We start from the raw sequence: 22,966 nt of genomic DNA, 5'->3' as shown, positions 1-22,966 counted from the left end.
CAAAGTTATTCGACCTGTGTGACACAGTCCTGCTCCTCTAATATCAATGTTGGACTGTAGTGTACCAAGAAGTGAGGTTGGCCCTATCATCGAGGGCACGCACTGTTGACATGCATTGGAGCTATTCATGATCAGACTCATAGCTGAAATCCTTGAGTCAACATCTGATGGGTCATGATCTGTCGATTGACCAGAGGCAGACGTCTACGTCCTGGGTAAGGTCTCTGCGCTGCATTATGGCGGATTGGACTTCCAAGTCTTGGTGGGCTTCTGCGAGACGTCTGACGATGTGGCGGGTGGTGAGGTTGATGATGCACAGCGTCCCTGTTGCCGCCGGCGGAATCAGCGCCATGTACCACATCGTTGAAATATCGCGTTGGGTCGCCCACAACCGTGTGGCTCGATGACTCCCGCTGGCGTTTACTGGTACCACATTCCTCGCAGACGATCCACACGATTTTCTCAGACGAACATCGCCCTCGACGTATGGCAGTTCTGGCTACGCTATCGGACCGAGAAGTATCCATGCCCATTGATGACTGCGATGAGATGGACGGAGCTCTCGTCGATCTTCGTCCTGTGGTCGATGGAACAACACTTCCAACAGGAGACCAGCGTTTACTGGGTCTGCGTTCAACATCCTTGATAGAGTTCTTGTCGCTTACGGTGTGTTGAAGAGACGAGGTACTCAGAAGGAGTGATCTTCGCTTGATTTGGTTTGCAGTGTCCACCTCAGTGTCTTGGCCCGGTCGCTTGACGACTCCTTGTTTACCAATGCGAATGAACGGGACAAGTAAAAGAGAAAGACCAGAGAATGCGGCAGTCGCGATGAATGTATGTGTATACGCAAGCTCAGGCTGGGACCAATCTGCTTTTCCATCATAGGAAGACCAGATCGAGGTAGTGACAGCAAGGCCTAGTGGAACACCAAGTCGGCTAGTTGTTTGAAGCAGTGAGGCACCAATCGAATGGTGTTCCGGCGGCAGAGAGGATAGTATATGGAGCTATAACTCAGTCAGTTATTGTTGTATCGGAAGCGGAATCTTGTGAACCGTACTGATCCAACATTCATGATCCAGTCCATACCAACAGTACTCAACATGAGCGAGGGGAATATCCAGAGTAAATAATGGCCGTCATGGCGGAGAAAAATAAGAAAAATATTGCTAAGAACAAGTGCTGAGGCGGCACAAACTAACAAGCCAGTGCCTGGGATTGCATGCATAAATAGACCAACAAGCGGGCTCAGTAGCAACCCAACGAGGGCTTGTGGTAGGAGTCTGATGGCAACTTCAAAAGAATTGAGGTTCTCAAGTTGTTGCATGAACATCGAAACCCAAAACAGTTGCGAATAAAATGACATTGATGCCCCCAGAGTGCAGACGACGACCTATAACAGTCAGAGCTAGCTCATAAACTGTCCTGGAAGTAACTTACTAGTGTGACACTCCAAGTGTTCCATAATGAATTAGGTATCATTGAACGCTTGGAGACATTTTGCCAAAGTATAAAACAACCAAGAAGGAGTAATCCTAGTGTCAGAAGAAGAATGACAGTAGGTGTCTTCCATGGTTCTGGGCCCTCTGGTCCAATAGTGAGAGATACGGTGAAGAGCAAAACGCCTGCGATGAGAATGAACAATCCCGCCCAATCAAATTGCAGGATAGATGTAATTCTCTTTGGGGCGCCGAGCGTGACGACCTGCGGCTCATTACAATTTGTTGTTATGCGAAGCTCTGATTTCTGTAGTATGACTTCGGGTTCAGGGACGTTAGGAACAAGAACCCAAGCCAGGACAGAGACGATTCCAAAAAGTCCACCTAGGGCGATGAAGGGTGCCTTCCAGCTCATCTGGAGAGCAAGTCCTCCAGATCCTAATCCTCCGATGATGGTAGCGGCAGGGGTCCCCATAAGGAAGGATGAGAACACCATATTTCTTCGGCGAGAATTCTCTGGATACACCAAGCTTAGAATGCCAAGGGCGATTGGGATATTTGCTGCGCAGGCAACTCCTGTCAAGCCAGAGAGAACGTCAAGGACTACACCGGTTTGAGAAAATGAAGTGACGGCGGTCAATAAGGAGAAAGCGGCCAGACTGGTGACCAGAAGCGTCTTTCGGGGGAGCACTGCGCAGGTGTCCGCAATGTGAGCAAACGGGAGAAGAAAGGCACCTGTAGTGAGTCTGTGGAATGCATTGTTAACGACGCCGGGCAATTTGAGAGCTCAAGCAGGCGGTACGCACCCAGAACTAGCTGTAGACCAGGCCAGCTCGGCAGGCGACATTTTCAGCGACTCGGCAATAGAAGATGTCACAACGACGATGGATCGTTGAAGAAAGACGGGGGTTGCGGCAGCGAGGGCGATCAAAGTAACAAATAGACATTCGTGAAGAAGATTCTTAAGACATTCAGGACGGCTGCCGGGCGGAAGAGGCGACCGGGAGGCATGTGTGTCGTCGTCCAGACACACATCATGGAGGTCGTCGGATGATGGCCCCAGTGGCGGCCGGGCATAGGCCCAAGAGTCTTTGTTGGACAACATGTTTGGTAGCTAAAGGGAAGAGAAGATAAACAGAACGGGCAGATGAGCGAGTTTGGCGTGATTCTAGGCCAAAAGCATTGCAAACAGCGACAGGATGCCCATATCTCGCTGCATCAAAGAAAGGAGAGTGGTGGAAGAGAGGCGGAAGCGAGGTGGAAGCACGGGATGGGACAGCAAGGCTGGGCGAAATCACTTACACTGGGACGTTCGGCACCTAACGGCTCCAACAGGTAAGAGCACCTACCTGCTTGCCTCTTTCCCTCTTCACCTAGGTAGAACGCAATATCCCATCCTGTCTTAGAGGCAGATGCTTAGGCAGTTACATTGGGCTAAGTGGACGTGGAAATTGCGATATGTCCTGTTGGGGCTGTTATCTGTGGGAATAGCTGCGTGAGACGGGTGTCATCTGTAGCCCTCGATAACTGGGAGGTTAGTATCAAAACGTACGGGCATCTTCTCTCCTCTTATTCTGCGTGTCTTGCAGCACAGACAATGCGTACACCGCTTCATTCTGCCTATTCTAGACGTTGAACTCGTGATGTCACCCCCGAGAAGCTAGAGAGAACGTCCTGTGTGGTATGATCATGAGTTGAACTTTGAAATAGTAGAGAGTAATAGGCGACAGCCAGTTCAGTATTTACTAGACTGAGCCAAAAGTGATACAGTAGTGTACATATTATTCCGGGATATCACCTAAAGTTACACTGCCTTTCCGGCGTAATGCTACAAAGAATCCTTCTTTCGATTCCTGTAAGGCAAATCAGCATCACGTAACTATGTGAAGAGGGAACTGGAAACAAGAACAGAAAACCTACATTCCTTGATGAGTCGGGCTTCTCACGATGCACCTTTCCAAACATTTTCTTCAGCTTCAATTCCAAGTCCTTATCCTCCGATCCTTGATAGAACTTGCAGACGAAATGGCCCCCTGGTCGAAGCGTGTCGCTCGCAAACTGCAATGCAGCCAAACAGAGATCCTAGAATATTGTATCAGAGATAAAAGACATCATATGCTTGAGGTGGATCTCGCAAGGACTCAAGACTAACCATGCTGCCCGCGTGGTCGCGGAAAGTCATGCCGCTCGTGTTCATCATCCTGTTATAAGGGTTACTCAAAGTGTTGACGGAGAAGCCGGATGTCTGTGACCAGGGGGCTGACATGTCGCTAAGTACCACCTATGAGAGCATTAGCGAAGGAGTAAGACTTGGGGTACACCGCTGATGAACACCTACATCGACGAGTCTTCCGCCATTGAGACTCGTCTCATGATCGGAATCGAAAGATTCCGCCCGCTCGGCATCAATGTAACTGGGCTTTTCGGTAATAAAAGTCTCATCATCCTCTGAAGCGTCGGCCTCTAGGTCAACTGCCACTCTCCTTTGTGCGAACTCGACGAGGTATTCTTTGACCATGTTCTGCACGACGGGAGATAGGAAATTCCCTTGAATAGTCGAGACCCCCTTAGGTGGCTGTGCAGGTATGAGATCGATCCCAATGACACGCCCGTGGGGTTTCGTCCGCTCCACTGCAACCTGGGGATAGATATGTGATCAACACTGCACATGGCACAGTATCGCGCCGAGACACTCTTACCTGAGACCAGCTTCCAGGCGCGTAACCCTGTGATTCTTCAGCACTGAGATCAGTAATGAGGGTAACGACTTACAAGATCGACGATCGTCTGTCCTCTTTTGAATAAATTGTATTTTCGGTCCATCTGCTCAGAAGATTGAAGGGTGAGTTGGTGCCTATGGCGTTTGTCGATGAAGGACCTACTTCAAGCAGCTTGAAAGCGGCACGACTTTTCAATCCCTGAACTTTAGCCTCTCGGGCAAAGAAGTCTTTCCCCTGACGCTGTTTCCATCTTGAATTGGACGACGACCACCGCACGGAGCTGCAGGAGACAGGAGGACGCTGGTTGAGAATCGGGCCAGCTTGAGTAAATGGGATCCGGAGAGTCCTAGTGGCAGCTGTCTTCAGGAGCCCTCCATAGCGAGGCGCTATATCGCTCGCCAACGCCCGCATAGTATGATAAGGGAGCTAGGCGAGAATTGGTCTCTCCATGTCACAGCTCAATCAAGAATCCGGCAAAGGGTGGGCATTGAAGACGTTGCGATGACTTGAAAAGCGTGATAGTGACGACTCGATTTGAGACTAGCCTCGATAAGAAGATTATTCGTTAATGTGCGATACTGTTTGATGAGACTAAGGTACATTAACTTAAAGTAGAATGTTAAGCTAATTTACAGAACAAGTACTTACACGTAAAGTATCTTTCGTGTAGAGCCCACCACCCGGTGGCTCAGCCCAGTAAATGTCCACAGTTTCAGCGGTTGGGACTCTTTAAGCAATCAGACTACCTAGGTACCCCAAACAGTCGATTCAAGCGCAGTCAATTTATCAAGAATATTCGGCCATTTATTAGATGCAAATCAAACATTATCTGATTGTTCAGGGCTCCTCTGTGTTCTTTCACTGTCGAGAGCTTTGCCAACCGCCAGTGATGGTAGGAACCACTAGCAAGAAACCCAGTGTTGACTGGCTGGACCGACTGGCAGATTGATGGCTAAGATCTGGGGGTTACGCATGCTAGAGTAGCATTTGAATTGTCTCGCAGCATGAACTATATTATACGAGAAACTAGAGATGCGCAAGTGCTTAGAGCTATTGCAATAGTGTCGAAATGACACTTGCATTAGCCGGTAGGTGTTGCCCATACCTACCTTCTGATAGCCCTCACCTACCAACGCTTCTTTACTCTTATTTTCCTTGCTATATACTCTGAAGGCACACAAAATTGCACTCCCTATATATATATATATATATATATATATATATTTATTTATACATCATGCCGAAGCTCATTTGCGTTATTGGCGTGACCGGAAACCAGGGTGGTTCCGTCGCTCAGCGATTCCTTCAAGACCCGAATTTCAAGGTGCGGGGTCTGACCCGTGAACCTGGATCCGAAAAAGCCAAGAAACTCGCCGCGCAAGGCGTCGAGATAGTGCAGGCGGAATTGAACGACGTGCAAAGTCTCGTTAAAGCCTTCAAAGGCGCCAACTTGATCTTCAGCGTCACTCAGTACTGGGAGCCCTTCTTCCGGCCTGACTGCAGACAGGAGGCACAGGCTCAAGGTATCTCGTGTCGAAAGTATGCATACGACGTCGAATACCAACAGGGCCGGAACATTGCCGACGCTGCCGCAACTACGGTTGCCTCGCTAGAGCCGAACGGGTTTCTGGTCTCAACCTTGAGCCACGCGGGGATCTGCAGCAAAGGCGCACTCAAGGAGGCTTATCACTTCGATTCCAAGGCCGATGTCTTTCCGCGATATGTCGACGAGGAATATCCAGCACTGGCCGCCAAGATGAGCTGTATTCAAACAGGGTGCTTCATGACTAGTTACAGGCTGTTACCGACTTCGTGGTACGCAAAGGTCAGATGGGTCCGCACTCTTCGAGACACACGCACCACACAGCTAATATGGTGTGCTACAGCAACCTGACGGCAGTTACCTCCTAAGTTTCACTACTAGTCCCGACATTATAGTCCCTCACTTCGACGTGAATTCTGACATGGGTAATTTCGTCTATGCTGTTGCTCAGCGACCACCAGGTGGGCATTACATGGCCGAAGGAGAGAGCTGTAGCTGGAGTGAAGTCGCCCGGCAATGGGGTAAGGTCACGGGGCAGAAAGCCAGTTACAAGCAAATCACAGAGGAGGAATTGATAGCGATCACGCCCGATGCAGAGTTTGGCAAGGAGGTCAGCGACATGTTCACATATTGTGATAACCCGGGATATGGTGGTGGAATGGACCTGGTGACAGCAGCAGACTTGAGAAATGTAAGTATAACCAGATATTCTGAACACACCGCTTAGCTAACTACCTATACAGGCCGGTATTGACTGTCCTATGACCACTTTGAAAGACTTCATAAGCAGAGAAGACTGGAGCTCTGTTCTTGCAGAGTAGGGTACCAAAAAGTGAAGTTGATACAGCAAGGGGACCGACATATCGATTGGAAGAAATTAGCGAGTCTATACGGGCACAGCCTAGCACTGCTGGATCCCGCAGATATTTATTCCAACCCCGAATCCCTTTGGCCGCGAACTCCGCACTTAAATGGCAAGAAATCGATATAGGCAAGTTTTCCTTGTAAACGAGCTAAATACTCCGTTCTAATTGGTTGTGATTCTAGTCGAGAGATCTTAGCATTTAGGCGCGGAGTTCGCGCCAAAGGGATTGGATACCAGAACCCCGGAACTGCGTGTCACAACACACAACCAGGGGTCACTCATGTAAGTAAGATATTAGAGACCCAGAAGTTCAAGAGATAGGTTTTTCTTCACGCCCCTATATACAAATTACACAGTAGATTGTTATGAAGTTACCTTTCCCATGCGGGCAGGCAGTCGTAAGAGTTTGTTCTCATGCATGCTTATGGCACCAATATACCAGGGTCTTATAGCGCTAACCAACCATAGTGAATGCAAAGCTTGGCGTTGGTGATCCGGGTGCGTCGCGGTATGAACAGGCAACCACAATTGTACTCGAGTGAAAGGAGAGTCGCGCCGGGGCGACGGACTGGTAAATAAATATTGGGCCGATATAAAATAAGAAATCCGCTCCCTTCAAGCTGCTGTTGCCTGAAGTGATCTGTTGCAGCGCAATTTGCTTCGTTCTCTTTTCAAACCCGTGTCATACGCCAGACTATATTTCCAGACTACATTGAAACCTAGGTATAATCTGAGAACATGCGTGAGATTGTAAGTTGCGCTATCGGAGAAGCCACTATCTCATCAAAGCTCGGTGATCCTCTGTAAACAAAACTAACTATTATCGGCTGTAGATTCATATCTCGACCGGTCAATGCGTAAGTCGTGCAGGTCCTTTTCCGTCACACAGGACTAATCATATCTCCTCGATAGGGAAACCAAGTCGGCGCCTCATTTTGGTATGTCTATCACACAGATTTCCTAGGGCCTACTTCGAGCACTAACAAGGGGTAATGGTATAGGCAGACTGTCTCTCGCGAGCACGGTCTCGACCACAATGGCACCTATCAGGGCTCTTCGAGTCTTCAGTTAGACCGAATCGGGGTTTATTTCAACGAGGTTAGGATATTGTGTTGTGGCATATTTCTGCGCATATGTTGACAACTTGCGCAGGGTCGCAACTCGAAACATGTACCCCGAGCAGTCTTGGTAGACTTGGAACCCGGGACGATGGATGCCATCCGGGGCGGCCAATACCGCAACTTGTTCAGTCCGGATAACATGGTCTTCGGCCAATCCGGCGCTGGCAACAATTGGGCAAAGGGCCACTATACCGAAGGCGCTGAGCTTGTTGATCAGGTCCTCGATGTCGTGAGGCGGGAAGCAGAGGGTTGCGATTGTCTGCAAGGCTTCCAGCTCACGCATTCTCTTGGGGGAGGTACCGGGTCGGGAATGGGTACGCTGCTTCTGTCGAAGATTCGCGAGGAATTTCCTGATAGGATCATGGCAACATATTCCGTGATCCCATCGCCGAAGGTAACAAGAATTTCCCTGTTTTCCTCTACGGTTAGACTATCATCAAAGAAATAGAGTATCTAATGTTCGAGAAACAGGTCTCCGATACCGTGGTAGAGCCTTACAACGCCACACTGTCAATGCACCAACTCGTCGAAAATGCGGACGAGACCTTTGTCATCGACAACGATGCACTGCACGACATCTGCCAGCGAAGTCTCAAGATTTCATCGCCCTCCTTTGGAGATATGAACCATCTCGTTTCCACCGTCATGTCAGGAGTAACAACATCGCTGCGCTTCCCGGGCCAACTGAATTCGGACCTTCGTAAATTGGCAGTGAACATGGTGCCTTTCCCGCGGCTACACTTCTTCATGGTTGGCTACGCGCCATTGACCAGCCTCGTGCCTGGTGCCAAGGCATTTCAACAATATACGGTTCAGGCCTTGACGCAGCAGATGTTTGACGCAAAGAACATGATGGCTGCATCGGATTTCCGAAATGGACGGTTCCTGACATGCTCCGCTATGTTGTAAGTTACTCTCTCTAGCACGTTTGCCCCTGTAATATCATTCCTAGTCAATCTCATCGATCCATCTCTTGCCGTTTTATGCAGTACATGTGATATTATAACCGTCGGATTTAAATAATTTTATGTGTGCTAACCGATATCTACAGCCGCGGGAAGTTATCTATGAAAGAAGCAGAGCAACAGATATACAGCATGCAAAACCACAATTCTACGTACTTCGTCGACTGGATCCCGAACAATATCCAAACAGCAATGTGCTCAGTGCCGGCGCTCGGCCAGGAAATGTCCGGCACCTTCGTCGGCAATTCAACCGCTCTCCAAGAGATCCTGAAACGCGTAGGGGAACAGTTCGCCCTCATGTTCCGCCGCAAAGCCTTTCTTCACTGGTATACCGGGGAAGGTATGGATGAAATGGAATTCACAGAAGCAGAATCCAACATGAACGATCTTATTAGTGAATACCAGCAATACCAGGAGGCTTCTATCGAAGAAGAATATGAGGAAGAGGAGGACTACGCTGGTGGTGAAGCGCAGGAGTAGATCTTGATAGATAGAAGACAAGGTGGATCAGTAGAAGTTAGATAGTTTAGCTTAGTAATACCTTCGGCAGTGTGAGCCACCGATACGTAAAGCAGCTCAAATTATTGTGCAATGTGCAGTCTCGTCGATGGTTGACTAACACCCACTCTACCCTACCCCTATTTCCACCATTCGGAGACATGTACAGGGGTACCAGGCGAGACCATAAGTAGAATAGATGCCAAGATTTACAATGCCCTGAAGAGGAATAGAGTGATTTTAGGTAGCATAGTCTCACAATCATGCGGTATCCAGCGTCTCTTGAAGTACACCGGTGGGCATCTACTATCGCATTGAAGATTTTCCATTTCAAGACCTGCATTGGATTACCTACGTGAGGACATCTGCTTAATCATAGAGGCGATAACATGCAGCATGAGCCTATTCTGGGTGTCAGATCCTGCCATCCCTCGCAAATCGGTCAAAGCCCATGTAGCGAAGAATACACATGCTAGGGCGAGGAGGGAGCGAACTGCCAAGTATCAGGCCAGACGGTACAGGTCAGCTTCAGAACAGCAATCTTTTGCTCGGTCTCATCCTCGGCACGAGCAACAAAACCAATTCACATGCATCACACCTGCTGACAGTACGTTTTCTCTACACGCTTACCATGATCCTGGTGTCGAGACAGGGGGCAGTGGCTCCCTGGCGGTGATCCCAAGTTCGACCCTGGACAGCGAAATCTTTACACAGAGCCATTTCGGAGGCTTACATAATCCAATGTCGCCGTTTGAGTGCTCCCTAGTCAAATATTGTGAGTGACAGCACGTGATACGTTATCTATACTTTTACTCAAGAAAACATATACTGAAACTCATCGCCCCTAGATGTGGAAGTAGTAGTTTCACTCAATGGAGATCTGACCGGCACCTCGAGTCCGCTACAATCTTACAAGGCCACGGTCTTATTCGACTGGCTCCCAGTCGCCCTCTCAAATCCAGTGATGACGATGGGGTTCTATCTCTGCTCTTGTCGCAGTCTGTATGCTAGGACAGGAGTAACCCGATATTATCAACTTGCTCTGCAATACAAAGCTGCCTGTCTGCGTCTGCTTGTGGAGTCCATTGCGGCAACCTGCACTTCTAACGAGCCGGTAATAAGTGATATTATTCTCTCTACCGTGTTACAACTAGCATCAGATGAAGTAAGACAACCCAGTACTCCTCAGATTTCCAACCCCCGCATACAAGCGACGTTCGCTAGCGCCTATTTTCGGCTATATAGATGGACAATTCTCTAACAATGTCTTTGAATTTTTTCCAGCTCATCGCCGGAGACCTGGGTGCCTGGGGCAAGCACGTCGACGCTATTAACGAAATAGTCAGGCTCAGCGGTGGCTTGGATAAGATCCAGGGAATGAAAGGTCTTTTACGGAAGTTGATAGAGGTATTGTCATCCGAAAATGTACTACGGCTCGTCCAGTGCAGCTCTTTGCAAAATAATGACACAATGGCGTGCATCGCCCTGGAGGCATTGCTTCGATAGTAATAATGAATAATGCGCGTCTAAGTATCTGCGCATTCACAACGGCATTGGTCCCAGTGTAAGGATGGGCTACATGGCTTCTTTACGCTGTTCGTGTCAGGTATGCAAGCCAAAGTACCCAATCAGAGATACCCTTTAGTCTGTCATAAGTGACGCTCTGCAGTCCTCACTAAGTCGAGGGGAAATGGCGGAACTTGAAGGTTAGAGACAACAGTCATACATGTACAAGTAGGTAACTGTAAGGGCTATCAGTTCTATGGTAAATCGACAGGAGGCTGTCTGGAGGGTAAGCTGAATTGAATAATCGATTGATTCCGAATGTTCCATACCTTTCAAACGAACGCTATCCGTATGCGTATGCGTGAGTGTGAAACCTTCACGTCTGGCCTCGCGCAACAATAGAATCTCTTTAAATCTGTACCCCTGACACAAGGCTTGACGCGTCGCCTATTTTCTAGTTTTCCTGTTGCATGAGTTGATTCCCGGTTGTCTCTTAGTTATGCGATAGTTCTACTATTATTGGAACCTGGCCATGTTGTAATTATGCCTAACTTCCATTTTAGTAATAATATTGTTGCGGTTCTTCATCACATATCACGTATATTCATGAAGTTCATCAATGAAAACTGGATTATTAGATAAAAACTAGTATATCATAGACTTAGACGAAGACAGATCAATTCGTAAAGGATGCTTCGAATTTTGAAAGCACACAACATTTCTATAAGTGAAAGAAAGGTTACCTTCATACTCTGGGGGTATATATAAAATATCCTTCCCATCTTGGTGGATCCAGTTGTTTGAGACAGAAAGGCTCCCTGGTGCTCTGAACTCGTCTGAAGAGAGCATAAAGATGCCTTTGTTTGTAATCAGGCGACTTCCACAGGAGGAAAAGGCAAGATATCGGACTATAGTGTCGGCCCGTATGATGTGTATTGCTCTGCCGGTAGCTACGTCCCAGACACATATTCTTCTATCTGCCCCTGCTGAAGCGATAAGCCGACTGTCAGGTGAGAAGGTAACGGCAGTGATCCCAGCCCAGTGGCCAAACAACGTGTGCCTCATCATGCCAGAGGCTGCGTCTATAAGATGTATTACCGAATGATACCCTGCCTGTGCGATTAGTTGGTTGTCTGTCGAAATAGCTATGGTTGTAGTACTGTCGACCGGATTATGATTTATAGTCCGCTCTTCCCCTGTAGCTACATCCCAGGCCTTTAGCAGACTGTCTACTCCAAACCCTAGTATCAGTTGGCCATTCGGCGAGAAACCAACCGTACCCATACTTGAAGCTCGTATAGTTCGTCGTTTTGTACCTGTAGCTACATCCCAAAGACTCATTCGTTTAGTTGTTACTGACGCCAGAGATTGGCTGTCTGGAGAGAAAGCAATAGTCCTGACCCATCTTCGAGAGTCTTTGAATATGTGCCGCATAATGCCTGTATTTCCATCCCAAAGCCGAATGATGTAATCGTCTGACCACGATGCTACAAGTCGGCTATCTGGTGAAAAGGCCACTTGGTAAACTTTCGGAAACTGGTGCTGCTCTATATTTATTTCTGAGCCTTCAGTTAGATGCCAGAGACGCAGTCTTTTGGCCTCGTTCGTGATAAATACAAGCCTACCATCGGATAGAACAGTGAGGGGTCCAATACTTCCCCCATGAATTCGATATCTATGCTGTTGCCGACCTGTAGCCACGTTCCAGAGTTGAATGGTGTTCGGAAACCCTATCGAAATAACGAGCTGTCCGTCTGCTGAAAAGGTAACGTAGTCTTGGAGATGATTCAGGTGGCGGGGTGGCAAGCAAGGCCATATATTATGAAAGCCTTTAAGCCTCAAGCGATCAACGGCGTCGTTTTTTCTGTAATGGAAAATATCCAGCTCCTTGCCTGTAGCCACATCCCAAAGCCGGATAGTGTCATCCTTCGCGATTGACACCAGAAGTCGACCGTCAGGTGAAAAGGAGAGCATCATAACTTCATCTGAATGACCCCGTAAAATATGTAACATTTCACCTGTAATTGCATCCCAGAGATTCACATATTCATCGCCTGCTGATGCAATAAGGTGCTGGTCGCTTCGATACAAGCCGATAGCCATAACAGCGCATCTATAGTTGGAAATCATGGCGCGCTGCTCTTGGCCTGTAGCTACATCCCAGATCCGTATTGCCCTATCCTTTCCGGTCGACGCTAGAATCCTGCTGTCTGGGGAAAAGGCGATCCATTTTATGAAGGGAGAATGGAATGTACGCTGGTTTTTGCCTGTAGTCGCATTCCAGATATATATCACATCCTCTTCATGTGCTGATGCTACGAGCTCACCATCTAGCGACACGATAACCTGGATAGCATTTCCCAAAAGGTTTATAGTTTGTTGATGGGAGGTCCAATTCTTAAGAGGTACAGGCTGTTGTACTATCCACTGTAGAAGTTACTTTATATACATTCTTCGTATCATACTATCTCGAGGGGCGAATAACAAAGCGGAACAATATATTTGGAGCGGAGCTTCTTCTATGATGAGGAAATTAAGAAGTAGAAATCGCATAGCATCAGATACTAGAGATAAAGTCGCACGGGGTGAATGCATCTCGGGGTTCTGTTTCCGCTTCGACTTCAGCTTAGAAAGCATGGACTGATTGCTAATCGAATTGGACTGGCGAGCTAATATTGCTGCTAATAGCTTAACCATCGTAACGCCCTCTGAGAGTCGCCCGATCCAGGCCAGGGTCTCTAACCAGTAGAGGAAGCGGCCGTGAAAGAAATCGATCATCTCCAAAATTTCTTCATCTAGATTAACACAGCTATGTTCTAGATGGTAAATCCAGTTGCGACAGGCATACTGGACAGGATGAGAAATGAGTTGATCTATGCGATCTTTGGGGATTTCGTGTACTCGGGTTCCAGGTGATTCGATATTGCACATATTCCGTTTAAGGTATTCCTTCATGAGCCTCAAACAGCAGAACAGCAGGTCACGGTGAGTAGCTTTGGCGTCAACTGTTATTCCTCTATCAGAGGCCCTTGTGGGGTCGAGTAAAAAATCCCGAAACGACGGATGGACAAGACGAATACGCCCGCCCGCCTGTTCTGCAATGTCGAGCACAGAGTAGAGACAGCGTAGCATGGCGAGGATTTCGTGTTGCGATTCAGAGAGGAGACTAGATAAGTCAAAAGGTGTCATCGTGTCGAAAAGGACAACAATAGAGCCAACGACCCGGTTAAACACAGTGTATACTCTAGGTACCTCCCCAGGCTGGTAGTTCTGTGTGAATGACTGCTCCAAGACGGCTGCATACATTTGGTATAGCTCTTTCTCCGGATGGGTCGATTTGTTATCCAAATTGATCAGAGAAGAGAGACGCTCTTTCGCAAGTAGTTCTCGTCCGTCGTAAATAAAGCGACATGCTGTAGCTGCATAGATAAACAAACGATCGGATTTCTGAACCAATGTTTGGATTGCGCCATCAGAAATGAGAGAGTCCCCAAGATTGAATCGTTTAGCTATATGCATGAGCCTGTCCTCGTAAAACAGCTCCAGGTCTTGGTCCACTATGGAATGCTCGATATTATGGAGGATGAAGTCTTCCCGTGCGTCTGGTGAAATGCGACTAAAACCAAAGTGTATGCGCTGCTCTGGCCTACTTGTCACAAATATTCGCAGATATATATCTTTGACTGCTGCGGCCTCGGCCAAACACTGTATCAACAGAGACACATCATCTTCGTTGTCGCATTCATCTAACGCATCGACGACGATAAGTGATGGGGCCGGAGATGTGCCTTTACCCAGCTGCATCAAAGGCTGCAAAACTAGCTTCTCCCATTGTTCGTACAACCCTGCCTTGCGGATGTCAGGATCGCACTTCACAACGTTGTCCACGTGCTCTCTATGCCCGGGCAAAGTCCTGCGTAGCTGAGAAACGATTGTTCTAGCGAACTTCCCAGCAGAGGCGAGGTCACCACCACCTCTCGAGAAGAAGAAGCTCGCGCAGAGGCGTCCTTTCTCGTTGTACTGCCGAGCTACAGTCAGGGCAACGGTGGACTTTCCCGTGCCGGCCATGCCCTTGAGCCAGTATATGTGTTTTCCATCTTTTGCATCAGCCCAATTGTGTATTTTTTCAAGAAGACTCTGCCGGGTGTTTTCGAGGCACGAAGGCCAGTGTTCCTTGGAGCGAGAGTTGAACGCAGCCTCGGGTAGATCGTCAAAAAGTTCCGATGAACCGCCACGACCGGCGTCTAGAAAGGTTAGCATTAGGTTTATGATTGCACACCACATGAATGGTCATTGTCTTGCTAACGCCTTACGCTGTAGAGTTACATCGCCCGCGACGTAACCTTGGAATGAGAGGCCACCGTTGGCTGCTGTCGGGTCACCGAACCTCTGGGATAACGAGACCTTGGGGCTTTCCATCGGGTCATTCAACTAGCAGTAGGAACCCTGAATCGCTGTGTACAGTGACCCAGAACTATCAACAAAGGGGTGAAGATACGGTCATGATGAAATCCTAAGAGAAGGTAAAATGGATGCGGGGTGCGCACTGGGAGGCGTCTCCTGGGGCTGATGTTGCATTGTCCTTTGATGGGGTTGATTGGTCAGTTACCAGGCAACTCAATGTGCATGGAAGTGAGATTGGTGCTTAGCCATCTACCGCGATGTCAGATATGGAAGGCGGCGCTACTTGCTATATATAAGGTTCTTCATCCTGCCATCAGGGTACAATTGTGAATCGGACTTCTAGATAATGCAGCACGATTATATATACTGCTCTAGGCAATTTGCCTACTTGAACGTCAGGCTGGTCTCGCTAGCACTGCCGACTGTATTTTAAGCGTCTGAGAACAATATGGAACCCCTGAGTGTAACCGCGGGCGTGGTCGGCATCACAGCAGTTGCGCTACAGAGCTCAAAGACAGTATCTGACTTCGCCAACGGACTAGGCGAGGCACCACAGTTCATCGCTAGGTCAAAAGCTTCGCTCCACGGACCAGTGAGGCCCTAAGTTCGTTACAAGGACTCCTAGAGTCCGAATTCAACGACGCAATCAATGCTGTTCTGCAGGCTATTCCACTCAAGGAAACACTTGAGGCGACTAAAGGCCTTTGTGATCAATTTATGGATACAATCAAGTCTTATACACCACAATCGGAGGAAGGGGGCTTCAGTACACGGGATAGGTTTATGGTTGCTTTCCACGAGCCCACAATCAGTCGGCTCAATGGGGAATTGAGTCGATGTCAGTGAACCGTCTCGATAGTGATGAATTCGATCAACTTGTAAGGCATGATTCTTCTATCTTCATGCCGAGACCAGATGGCTTTAGATTGAAGAGGGATAAGCCTTCGTTCTGAGAACGGACAAGAATCCAGTATACAGACTGCAGATGAAACGATGGCCCGGCCTTGCCTAGTATAAAGCCCTTGTTGTAGCTTATAACAAAAGATTACTGTCGTTTCCTAGTGGCGGACTCAATGCGTTCATGGATATTTCGACAGGATCATCTCGCTCTTTGGGGGGTGGAATGCTTTATGGGATCCCAGAATACTATTTCAACATTGCCTTGTTGTGGTTCCCCTCTCCCCAGTTCGCCGTCGACTTGTCGATAGCCAGATATAATCCAAACTCCCAAGCTGGTCTTAGGTTAGTTAGGAGGGTGTAGTTATAGGTCTCAGCGTTGAACAACAGTTGCAAATGACCACTGACACCCCTCTTGCCACGTTCCCACAGCAAAATGTCAAGATATTTCCCATGATCACGTGGCGCAAGACAAACACGGAAACAGGACTGAACCAAGCTATTGACAACGGATTTCATGAAGTTGTCAGACTCGAAACTGACAAATCGGCATCTTAACCCACTGGCTGGTCCTCAAGTCAATACTACAGACAGCAGCGAGGAATTCATCCATGAGTCTATACCGGAAACTATATTCATCTGCCCTTTACACGTCCCCACTCACCCGTTGTTACCGTAGTTAGAAAACTGGAGCCCAATTCTTCAAATCAAACGGGTATTCCTCGTAATAGGGTCTCGTATGAACGGTAGCTGGGATGGTAACATTTTGGATGCGGCTATGAGCAGCGCGACACCTATCTCACTGCTGTACAATATTCGAGATGCCTCTGACAATTGGGCCGGGGTAGTGTACTCCAACGAAACTCTTGTAGCCCCCACAGATGCCGACGAACGCTGCGAGTTTGTTGCCATCTCGGGCGGTATTATAACTAAGGATGAGACAGAAGATGACGACAACAGCCCAGACGAGTGGTGGCTGTCGCCAGAGATCGAAGGACTGAAGACTTACGAGTTCTACAACGTGCTCTGGGTGGAGTGGATAGACGGCGTCGCCTACCGTAAAGGGCTCGGGAGGATCTGGAAAGATGTATGGAATCGACGGAAAACGGAGGCAATTCACATGGGTTCTTACGTAGCAGTCCTACCATAAGATAAGATTGAAGGGTGAATAAGAACAACATTTTGCCGATAACCCCCTGTTACTACGCCGTTAATATGTAGGGGAATATTATTGAAAAGCTTTACCTAAACTGTATACTCTCTTGAGAGGGAAGGTAAAGCTTGAGAAGTTCTATTCCGGTAACCCCTGAACCCTAAATTCCTCTACAGCGCTCTAATCGGCCAGAGTCTATTTATCTAATCAACTATAACGTATTTACACGATACTAAACTGTAATGTATATATAGCTTAATTACGTCGCCCGCGTTATATTGGTCGTTTGCATTATATCGACAAATCTTTTGGAATTGAAATTCTTGCATTTTAATTTTTACCGAATTCTTGGAAACGTTATAGAGTAAAGCTTTCTATCTAGGGATAATCCGTGGCCCTGCAGCAACTTATACGAAGAGAGATCAGGTTGTTGACATAGACGATCTGGTTGGTTGAAGATAGGAGAGAATATGGCAGTCACGCCCAAGTGATGAAAGGAAGTAAAAGACACCGGGAACACCCTCAACTAGCGGCGAGACACTGGTGGGAAAGTCGGACTCCCGACGAATACCACAAGGCAAAACATGTTGGACGCTGGTGGTGCCATCGGGGGAGGGAGAACGAGTTGGTAAAGCCGGGGTCCCACACATCCCCAATGCCCTACGGGAGGCTCGCTGGAAGCTTGTGAATAGTCTCTAGCCTAGGTGAAATTACTACTACTACTCTAACAACACCCACACCTTGTCGTCATGAGCCTTGTCAATCCAGACTTTCCCCGCCTCATACCAGTACACTACACTTGGCTAAAAAAACGATGTAGTCATTTGACCAACCCACATTATCCAAACATACAGGAGAAAGAGTTCGCATCCATCTGCCCTTGGAATGCCTTGCTGTTATTCTGCACTGACAATTTGCCAAATGACTGATCTACTCTCCTCTGAGCTTCGCCAACTATACCTTGCATAGCAACGGACTGATCTACTTGCATGTCCCCAAAGGTCTGACCTGTGCGCTTTGCTTGAGTGGCTCGAAAAGCAGCCTCGCAAGTTTTTAGTAATATGGCAAATAACTGGAGGCTCGCCTGCTCGTTGCCGCCCATTGTGCTTTGTACAGGATTATCGCCTTCTAGGGTCATAGGCTTCTTGGATAGTTCTGCAGCCAAAGTAGAGAGAGCTTGTTCTTGGGCTTGGAACCGTACGCTTAATTGTTGGACGTCGTTCGAGGTACGATGAGACACAATCCTGCAAGCAAGAGACTTTATCAGTACCACCTAGCACTACTTAAAACAAATACAACGTACAATGTAATCGACTCGACAACTAGAGACACTGTTCTTTGACAAGCAGCCAATTCAGCATTGAATCGAACGATGTGTGACTCTTTCAAGGATAGTTGGAATCTATCTCGAGTGCTGAATCTCGATTCTGTCGAATGGCTCGTGTGCATTGTAATTGTTGTATTGAATCTCTCGCATAGGTCTTGGGTAGAAGCCAACGTTTCATAGAGGTTGGTGGATTGCAGAACAGGCCCAAACCTGGCCTGCATATCTTGGTTTGTTTGTAACGCCCCTGTAAGAGTATCCAATGCGTGTTGTGTTCCTGTGATGAGAGTCTTCGAGTGGTTGATAGCTTGTGGTGCCTCTACCAAGCCATCTATCACCTTGTAAATGGCCTTGGCGCTTTGCGTCGCGAGCCCTGCAACGGCGATCACACTTGCAGTGATGCTTAGCGGATCCATGGCGTTATCAGTTATGCGTAGTGGTAAGCGCGGGTAAGGTTCTCTTTTATCTCAATTGTAAGAATGTCCTCTGTGTTATTATACCTGATACGACAAGAGTCCAGCATAAGTGACTTGGAACTGCGTCTATTCAGAATCCAATCTGTCCTTACCCCGCCCGCTGACCGTGCATGGCCCCCAAATGGCCGTGTCAGCCAAGCGATCATTCATTTTCCATGAAACTTATCCAGTGTCTTCGGCGGCCTTCATTCGTAGACTTATTGCTCAAACTCCGAACATCTACACGACTGATTGCTTATGCGCCCACTCGTCAACATTTCACCATGTCGGAACCCGCACGGGTGCAACAGCAGTTCGGTAATACGTCAGTAACCGATGGTAGCCAAGCGTTTCAGGGTATTGCCCATGGAGATGTTGCGATGAATTGTAGGTCGCTTAGCACGCGGGTTTCATTCCTCTACTAGTCGAAGCTTTGCCTCCATCATCCTGACTGTTTTAAACAGCAACCCATCATCACTACGCCGCTCAAGGTAAGCAGGGATAAGTAGGTTGGTTGCGAACAACGCTAACACTAGTTTAATCCAGGACGTCCAGAAACCCCACCCAAGCCGACAGTTGTCATACCCTTCAATCGCGACGAAGACTTCGTTCAGCGGGGCACAGTGCTCGACCAACTTCACTCCTTAGGCAAGCCAGCTTCGCGAACCGCGCTAGTTGGCTTCGGTGGTGTCGGCAAGTCGCAGATTGCAATTGAATACGCTTTCCAAATCCAAGAACGATCACCCGACACATGGGTTCTCTGGGTCCACACGAGTAACGTCGCTCGTTACGAGCAGAGTTTGCGAGACATTGCAGACTACGTCAAACTGCCTGAACGCAAGAGTGCTGAAAAGAACATCTTTGAACTGCTCTATAACTGGCTGCGTAGCGAAAAGAGTAAGAAGTGGGTTCTTATCCTCGATAATGTCGATGACGCCAGCTTCCTAGTCGACAGACCGTCCGACCATAAACACGGGCAACAGGAAGACTCAGGCAGTCAGAGGGCACGGCCGCTCGCGTCGTATCTTCCTCATTGCCAACATGGATCTATCCTCATCACGAGCCGAAGCAAGCGTGAGGCGTTGAAACTAGTCGAATCACACAATATCGTCGAGGTCCAGCCTATGAGTGAGGCAGAGGCAGTAGCACTCGCACAAAACAAACTAAGAAAGTTAGCCACGCAGGAGAGCATCAAGAGTATCAAAAGTCTGACCGAAACGCTCGAATATATGCCCATGGCAATCGTCCAAGCGACAGCCTACATCTTGCGGAGAGACCCGCATTGCTCTATACAACAATATCTCGTCAAATTTAAGCAGAGCGATCGGAAGCAAGCAAGCCTCCTCGACTACGAAGATGGACAATTACGTAGGGATTGGGAAGCTAAGAATTCGATCATTATCACATGGCAAGTATCGTTCAACCATATCCGTGAAATCCGACCGTCAGCATCCGATCTGCTTTCGCTTATGAGCTTCTGCGATCGCCAGGGCATTCCTGAGAGTCTTTTGCGAGCTTCAAGGGAGGATTCCTCCATTCGATCAAATCCTGATATTGATAACTCGAGAAATAATAGCGAATGTCCTGATGAAGAAACCGAATCGGAATCCAGCGAAAATAACGAGTTCAACGACGATATCTTGATTCTGCGCGATTACTCGTTCATTTCTATTACTGAAGACAGATCAACCTTTGAAATGCACAGATTGGTACAACTCGCTACACGAAGATGGCTCGAAGTCAAGGGGCAGCAGAATAGATGGAAGACGGAGTTTATTACTCGACTCTATGCACACTTTCCAACAGGGGCATACGAGAACTGGGGAGAATGCCGGGTGCTCCTACCGCACGTCAAATCGGCGGTAGCGCAACGACCTAAGAGCGAGGCGTCATTACTCGAGTGGGCTTTCATCTTGCATGAGGCCTCGAGGTATCTTTTGGAGATGGGCCAATGGCATGAGGCGCACAAGATGGCAGAAGATGCGATCGAGGTCAGGATGCAGATTTTTGGGGCGGATCATCCTGATACATTAACTAGTATGAATAACCTGGCATCGATATTCTGGAACCAAGGCCGATGGGAGGAAGCAGAAAAGCTAGAGGTAGAGGTATTGGAAATCCGAAAGCGAAAACTTGGGGCAGATCATCCTGATACATTAACTAGTATGAGTAACCTGGCATCAACATTCTGGAACCAAGGCCGATGGGAGGAAGCAGAAAAGCTACAGGTAAAGGTATTGGAAATCGAAAAGCGAAAACTTGGGGCGGATCATCCTGATACATTAATTAGTATGAATAACCTGGCATCAACATTCTGGAACCAAGGCCGATGGGAGGAAGCAGAAAAGCTAAACGTCGAGGTATTGGAAATCGAAAAGCGAAAACTTGGGGCGGATCATCCTAATACATTAATTAGTATGAATAACCTGGCATCAACATTCTGGAACCAAGGCCGATGGGAGGAAGCAGAAAAGCTAGAGGTAGAGGTATTGGAAATCCAAAAGCGAAAACTTGGGGCGGATCATCCTGATACATTAACTAGTATGAATAACCTGGCTATTACATGGGATGGACGAGGCCGACGGTCAGAAGCTCTTGAATTGATGCGAGAATGTGTGTCGATTTCACAAAGGACTTTAGGGGCTCATCATCCGCATTATCTAGACTGTGCAGAAACCTTGAAGACGTGGGAACTAGAGCATACAAATTCGAATGCTTCTGCGTAGCACTTTCGATCTATGTTTCGAACGAAGCTCCAGGGGATAGCTACTCGGTTCAAGAGACGCTTCGATTGATCTACTACCTATGGCATTTGTTACCCGTCGTCTTACGAAACAACAATCATGCGGCCTGGGCAGAAGGTCTAGGAGGATGGCCAGGAGGGCGGGGGTTGAACTATTCTAGCACCCAAACTAGTCTTTCCTTACTATATATTTCAATTCCTATGATACAAGACTGATTTGTGCTAGTGAAGAGAGGGCCTGCTTAACAGATAATAAGTCGTTTCTACTAATAATTATGTGCGACAATCATGTAAGTTCCAAAAAGAAATAAGTAAATGCCAAGTATTTCAGGAGTGATAACTATACCTGATGCGAATTCGGTTTAGATTTTGCATACAAAATGTTGAAGTGTTGGTACGGAAGCCTTTAAGACTGGAGGTTCTGGCATCCGAAATTGGAGTCCTCCATACGAAATGTGGACGAGAGTATTGATTAAGGCCATTCTTACAGCGTATAACACATAATCAAGGCATGTAGTTTTGAGACTGGCGTTGCGGCCAGTCCACTATCCTATTGAGAGCAAAAGTGTACCCAGTAGTCTGGATACAGCTCAAGATTACCCACTGTTGAATTCGTCCGAATCCATACCGCACACCAGAAGGGCCGCCATTCCGCACCGAACAGCTCCCATACGAGTAGACCCAGCATTAGCTGCGTCTAAGAGAGCAGAAACTTTACGTCACCCGGTTCAAGCGAGCGGCCCAACCCTTTGGAAACCTCCGCCTAAGCTCGAGATCTGCCCTTGTTGCATTAGACGATGAGGATCTCCTGTACTTACGCAGATCATCTAGTGCGAACGGAACGTTTGGAGCTCGGGGCCTGCTCGGGGACCAGTAGTCGCCGACCATATATGGCTCAGAGGAGAAAGAGGGGGGAGTCCCCTCTTTGTGATCGTGGTGCGGTGGTATATGGACGTGACCGTTCCACTGCTTTCATATAGACCGATGACTTGTCCTCGCAACTCTGAGTCTGACCTTATCGTCGTGAACCTGGTACGGAATGTGAGTCTCGATAATGTTGGCGGATGTTGGGGGTTAGGACTGCCGATGCGCAGTATATATAACCTCATAATTCATAAGCTCTACCAATAGGTTTATCCGCAATACGGTAAGGATATACGCCAAGATCAAACCGAGTATATAGAATGGTGACTGGAATCTATGAGGCAAATCGAAGAAGTCATGCGCTAGCCTTGACTATAGAGTCTTTGAATTGCAAATGACCAGTCGATTTACAAAAATCCGGGGGTACTTCCAAATAGGTGCAAGCCCTACCAAACTTAAAGTAGAAGTGTAG

At 47.9% G+C, this 22,966-nt stretch overlaps 8 protein-coding genes across 8 annotated transcripts; 4 read left to right on the top strand and 4 right to left on the bottom strand.

Annotated features, from left to right (window-relative positions):
• Positions 1-137: 137 nt before the first annotated feature.
• F5B22DRAFT_650860 (major facilitator superfamily domain-containing protein) lies at positions 138-2,541 on the bottom strand (the record flags this gene model as incomplete). Its single annotated transcript, XM_047979375.1, has 4 exons — positions 138-1,004; positions 1,058-1,390; positions 1,438-2,182; positions 2,243-2,541. 4 exons carry the CDS (start codon positions 2,539-2,541, stop codon positions 138-140), a joined length of 2,244 nt encoding a protein of 747 aa, XP_047826538.1.
• A 429-nt stretch (positions 2,542-2,970) lies between these two features.
• Positions 2,971-5,270, bottom strand: F5B22DRAFT_624356 (23S ribosomal RNA methyltransferase). The gene is made up of 8 exons (XM_047976120.1): positions 4,805-5,270; positions 4,319-4,747; positions 4,209-4,259; positions 4,136-4,162; positions 3,775-4,074; positions 3,589-3,717; positions 3,357-3,518; positions 2,971-3,289 (listed from the first exon to the last, which is right to left on the bottom strand). Exons 2-8 carry the CDS (start codon positions 4,565-4,567, stop codon positions 3,218-3,220), a joined length of 990 nt encoding a protein of 329 aa, XP_047826537.1. The 5' UTR covers positions 4,568-4,747; positions 4,805-5,270; the 3' UTR covers positions 2,971-3,217.
• Positions 5,271-5,393: 123 nt separating this feature from the next.
• Positions 5,394-6,520, top strand: F5B22DRAFT_650858 (uncharacterized protein; the record flags this gene model as incomplete). The annotated part of the gene is made up of 3 exons (XM_047979374.1): positions 5,394-5,981; positions 6,043-6,390; positions 6,443-6,520. The coding sequence occupies 3 exons, from the start codon at positions 5,394-5,396 to the stop codon at positions 6,518-6,520; spliced, it is 1,014 nt and encodes a 337-aa protein (XP_047826536.1).
• A 782-nt stretch (positions 6,521-7,302) lies between these two features.
• On the top strand, positions 7,303-9,130 carry F5B22DRAFT_639308 (tubulin beta chain; the record flags this gene model as incomplete). The annotated part of the gene is made up of 7 exons (XM_047977698.1): positions 7,303-7,314; positions 7,398-7,421; positions 7,477-7,502; positions 7,566-7,662; positions 7,717-8,079; positions 8,157-8,590; positions 8,737-9,130. The coding sequence occupies 7 exons, from the start codon at positions 7,303-7,305 to the stop codon at positions 9,128-9,130; spliced, it is 1,350 nt and encodes a 449-aa protein (XP_047826535.1).
• Positions 9,131-9,420: 290 nt separating this feature from the next.
• Positions 9,421-10,961, top strand: F5B22DRAFT_624343 (uncharacterized protein). Its single transcript, XM_047976119.1, has 3 exons — positions 9,421-9,923; positions 9,997-10,313; positions 10,433-10,961. The coding sequence occupies exons 1-3, from the start codon at positions 9,545-9,547 to the stop codon at positions 10,652-10,654; spliced, it is 918 nt and encodes a 305-aa protein (XP_047826534.1). The 5' UTR covers positions 9,421-9,544; the 3' UTR covers positions 10,655-10,961.
• A 319-nt stretch (positions 10,962-11,280) lies between these two features.
• On the bottom strand, positions 11,281-15,073 carry F5B22DRAFT_660376 (WD40-repeat-containing domain protein; the record flags this gene model as incomplete). The annotated part of the gene is made up of 3 exons (XM_047980278.1): positions 11,281-13,074; positions 13,120-14,898; positions 14,968-15,073. 3 exons carry the CDS (start codon positions 15,071-15,073, stop codon positions 11,300-11,302), a joined length of 3,660 nt encoding a protein of 1,219 aa, XP_047826533.1. The 3' UTR covers positions 11,281-11,299.
• Positions 15,074-17,852: 2,779 nt separating this feature from the next.
• F5B22DRAFT_454949 (uncharacterized protein) lies at positions 17,853-18,938 on the bottom strand. The gene is made up of 2 exons (XM_047972004.1): positions 18,412-18,938; positions 17,853-18,352 (listed from the first exon to the last, which is right to left on the bottom strand). Exons 1-2 carry the CDS (start codon positions 18,846-18,848, stop codon positions 17,947-17,949), a joined length of 843 nt encoding a protein of 280 aa, XP_047826532.1. The 5' UTR covers positions 18,849-18,938; the 3' UTR covers positions 17,853-17,946.
• A 233-nt stretch (positions 18,939-19,171) lies between these two features.
• Positions 19,172-22,035, top strand: F5B22DRAFT_660374 (P-loop containing nucleoside triphosphate hydrolase protein; the record flags this gene model as incomplete). Its single annotated transcript, XM_047980277.1, has 3 exons — positions 19,172-19,274; positions 19,352-19,378; positions 19,434-22,035. The coding sequence occupies 3 exons, from the start codon at positions 19,172-19,174 to the stop codon at positions 21,611-21,613; spliced, it is 2,310 nt and encodes a 769-aa protein (XP_047826531.1). The 3' UTR covers positions 21,614-22,035.
• Between the last annotated feature and the right edge of the window lie 931 nt (positions 22,036-22,966).

The sequence above is a fragment of the Xylaria bambusicola genome (assembly GCF_022495145.1).
Source record: "Xylaria bambusicola strain CBS 139988 unplaced genomic scaffold F5B22scaffold_59, whole genome shotgun sequence".
Lineage (NCBI taxonomy): Eukaryota > Fungi > Ascomycota > Sordariomycetes > Xylariales > Xylariaceae > Xylaria > Xylaria bambusicola.
Note: the sequence above shows the minus strand (reverse complement) of the source record. Positions and strands in the feature narration are given on the sequence as shown.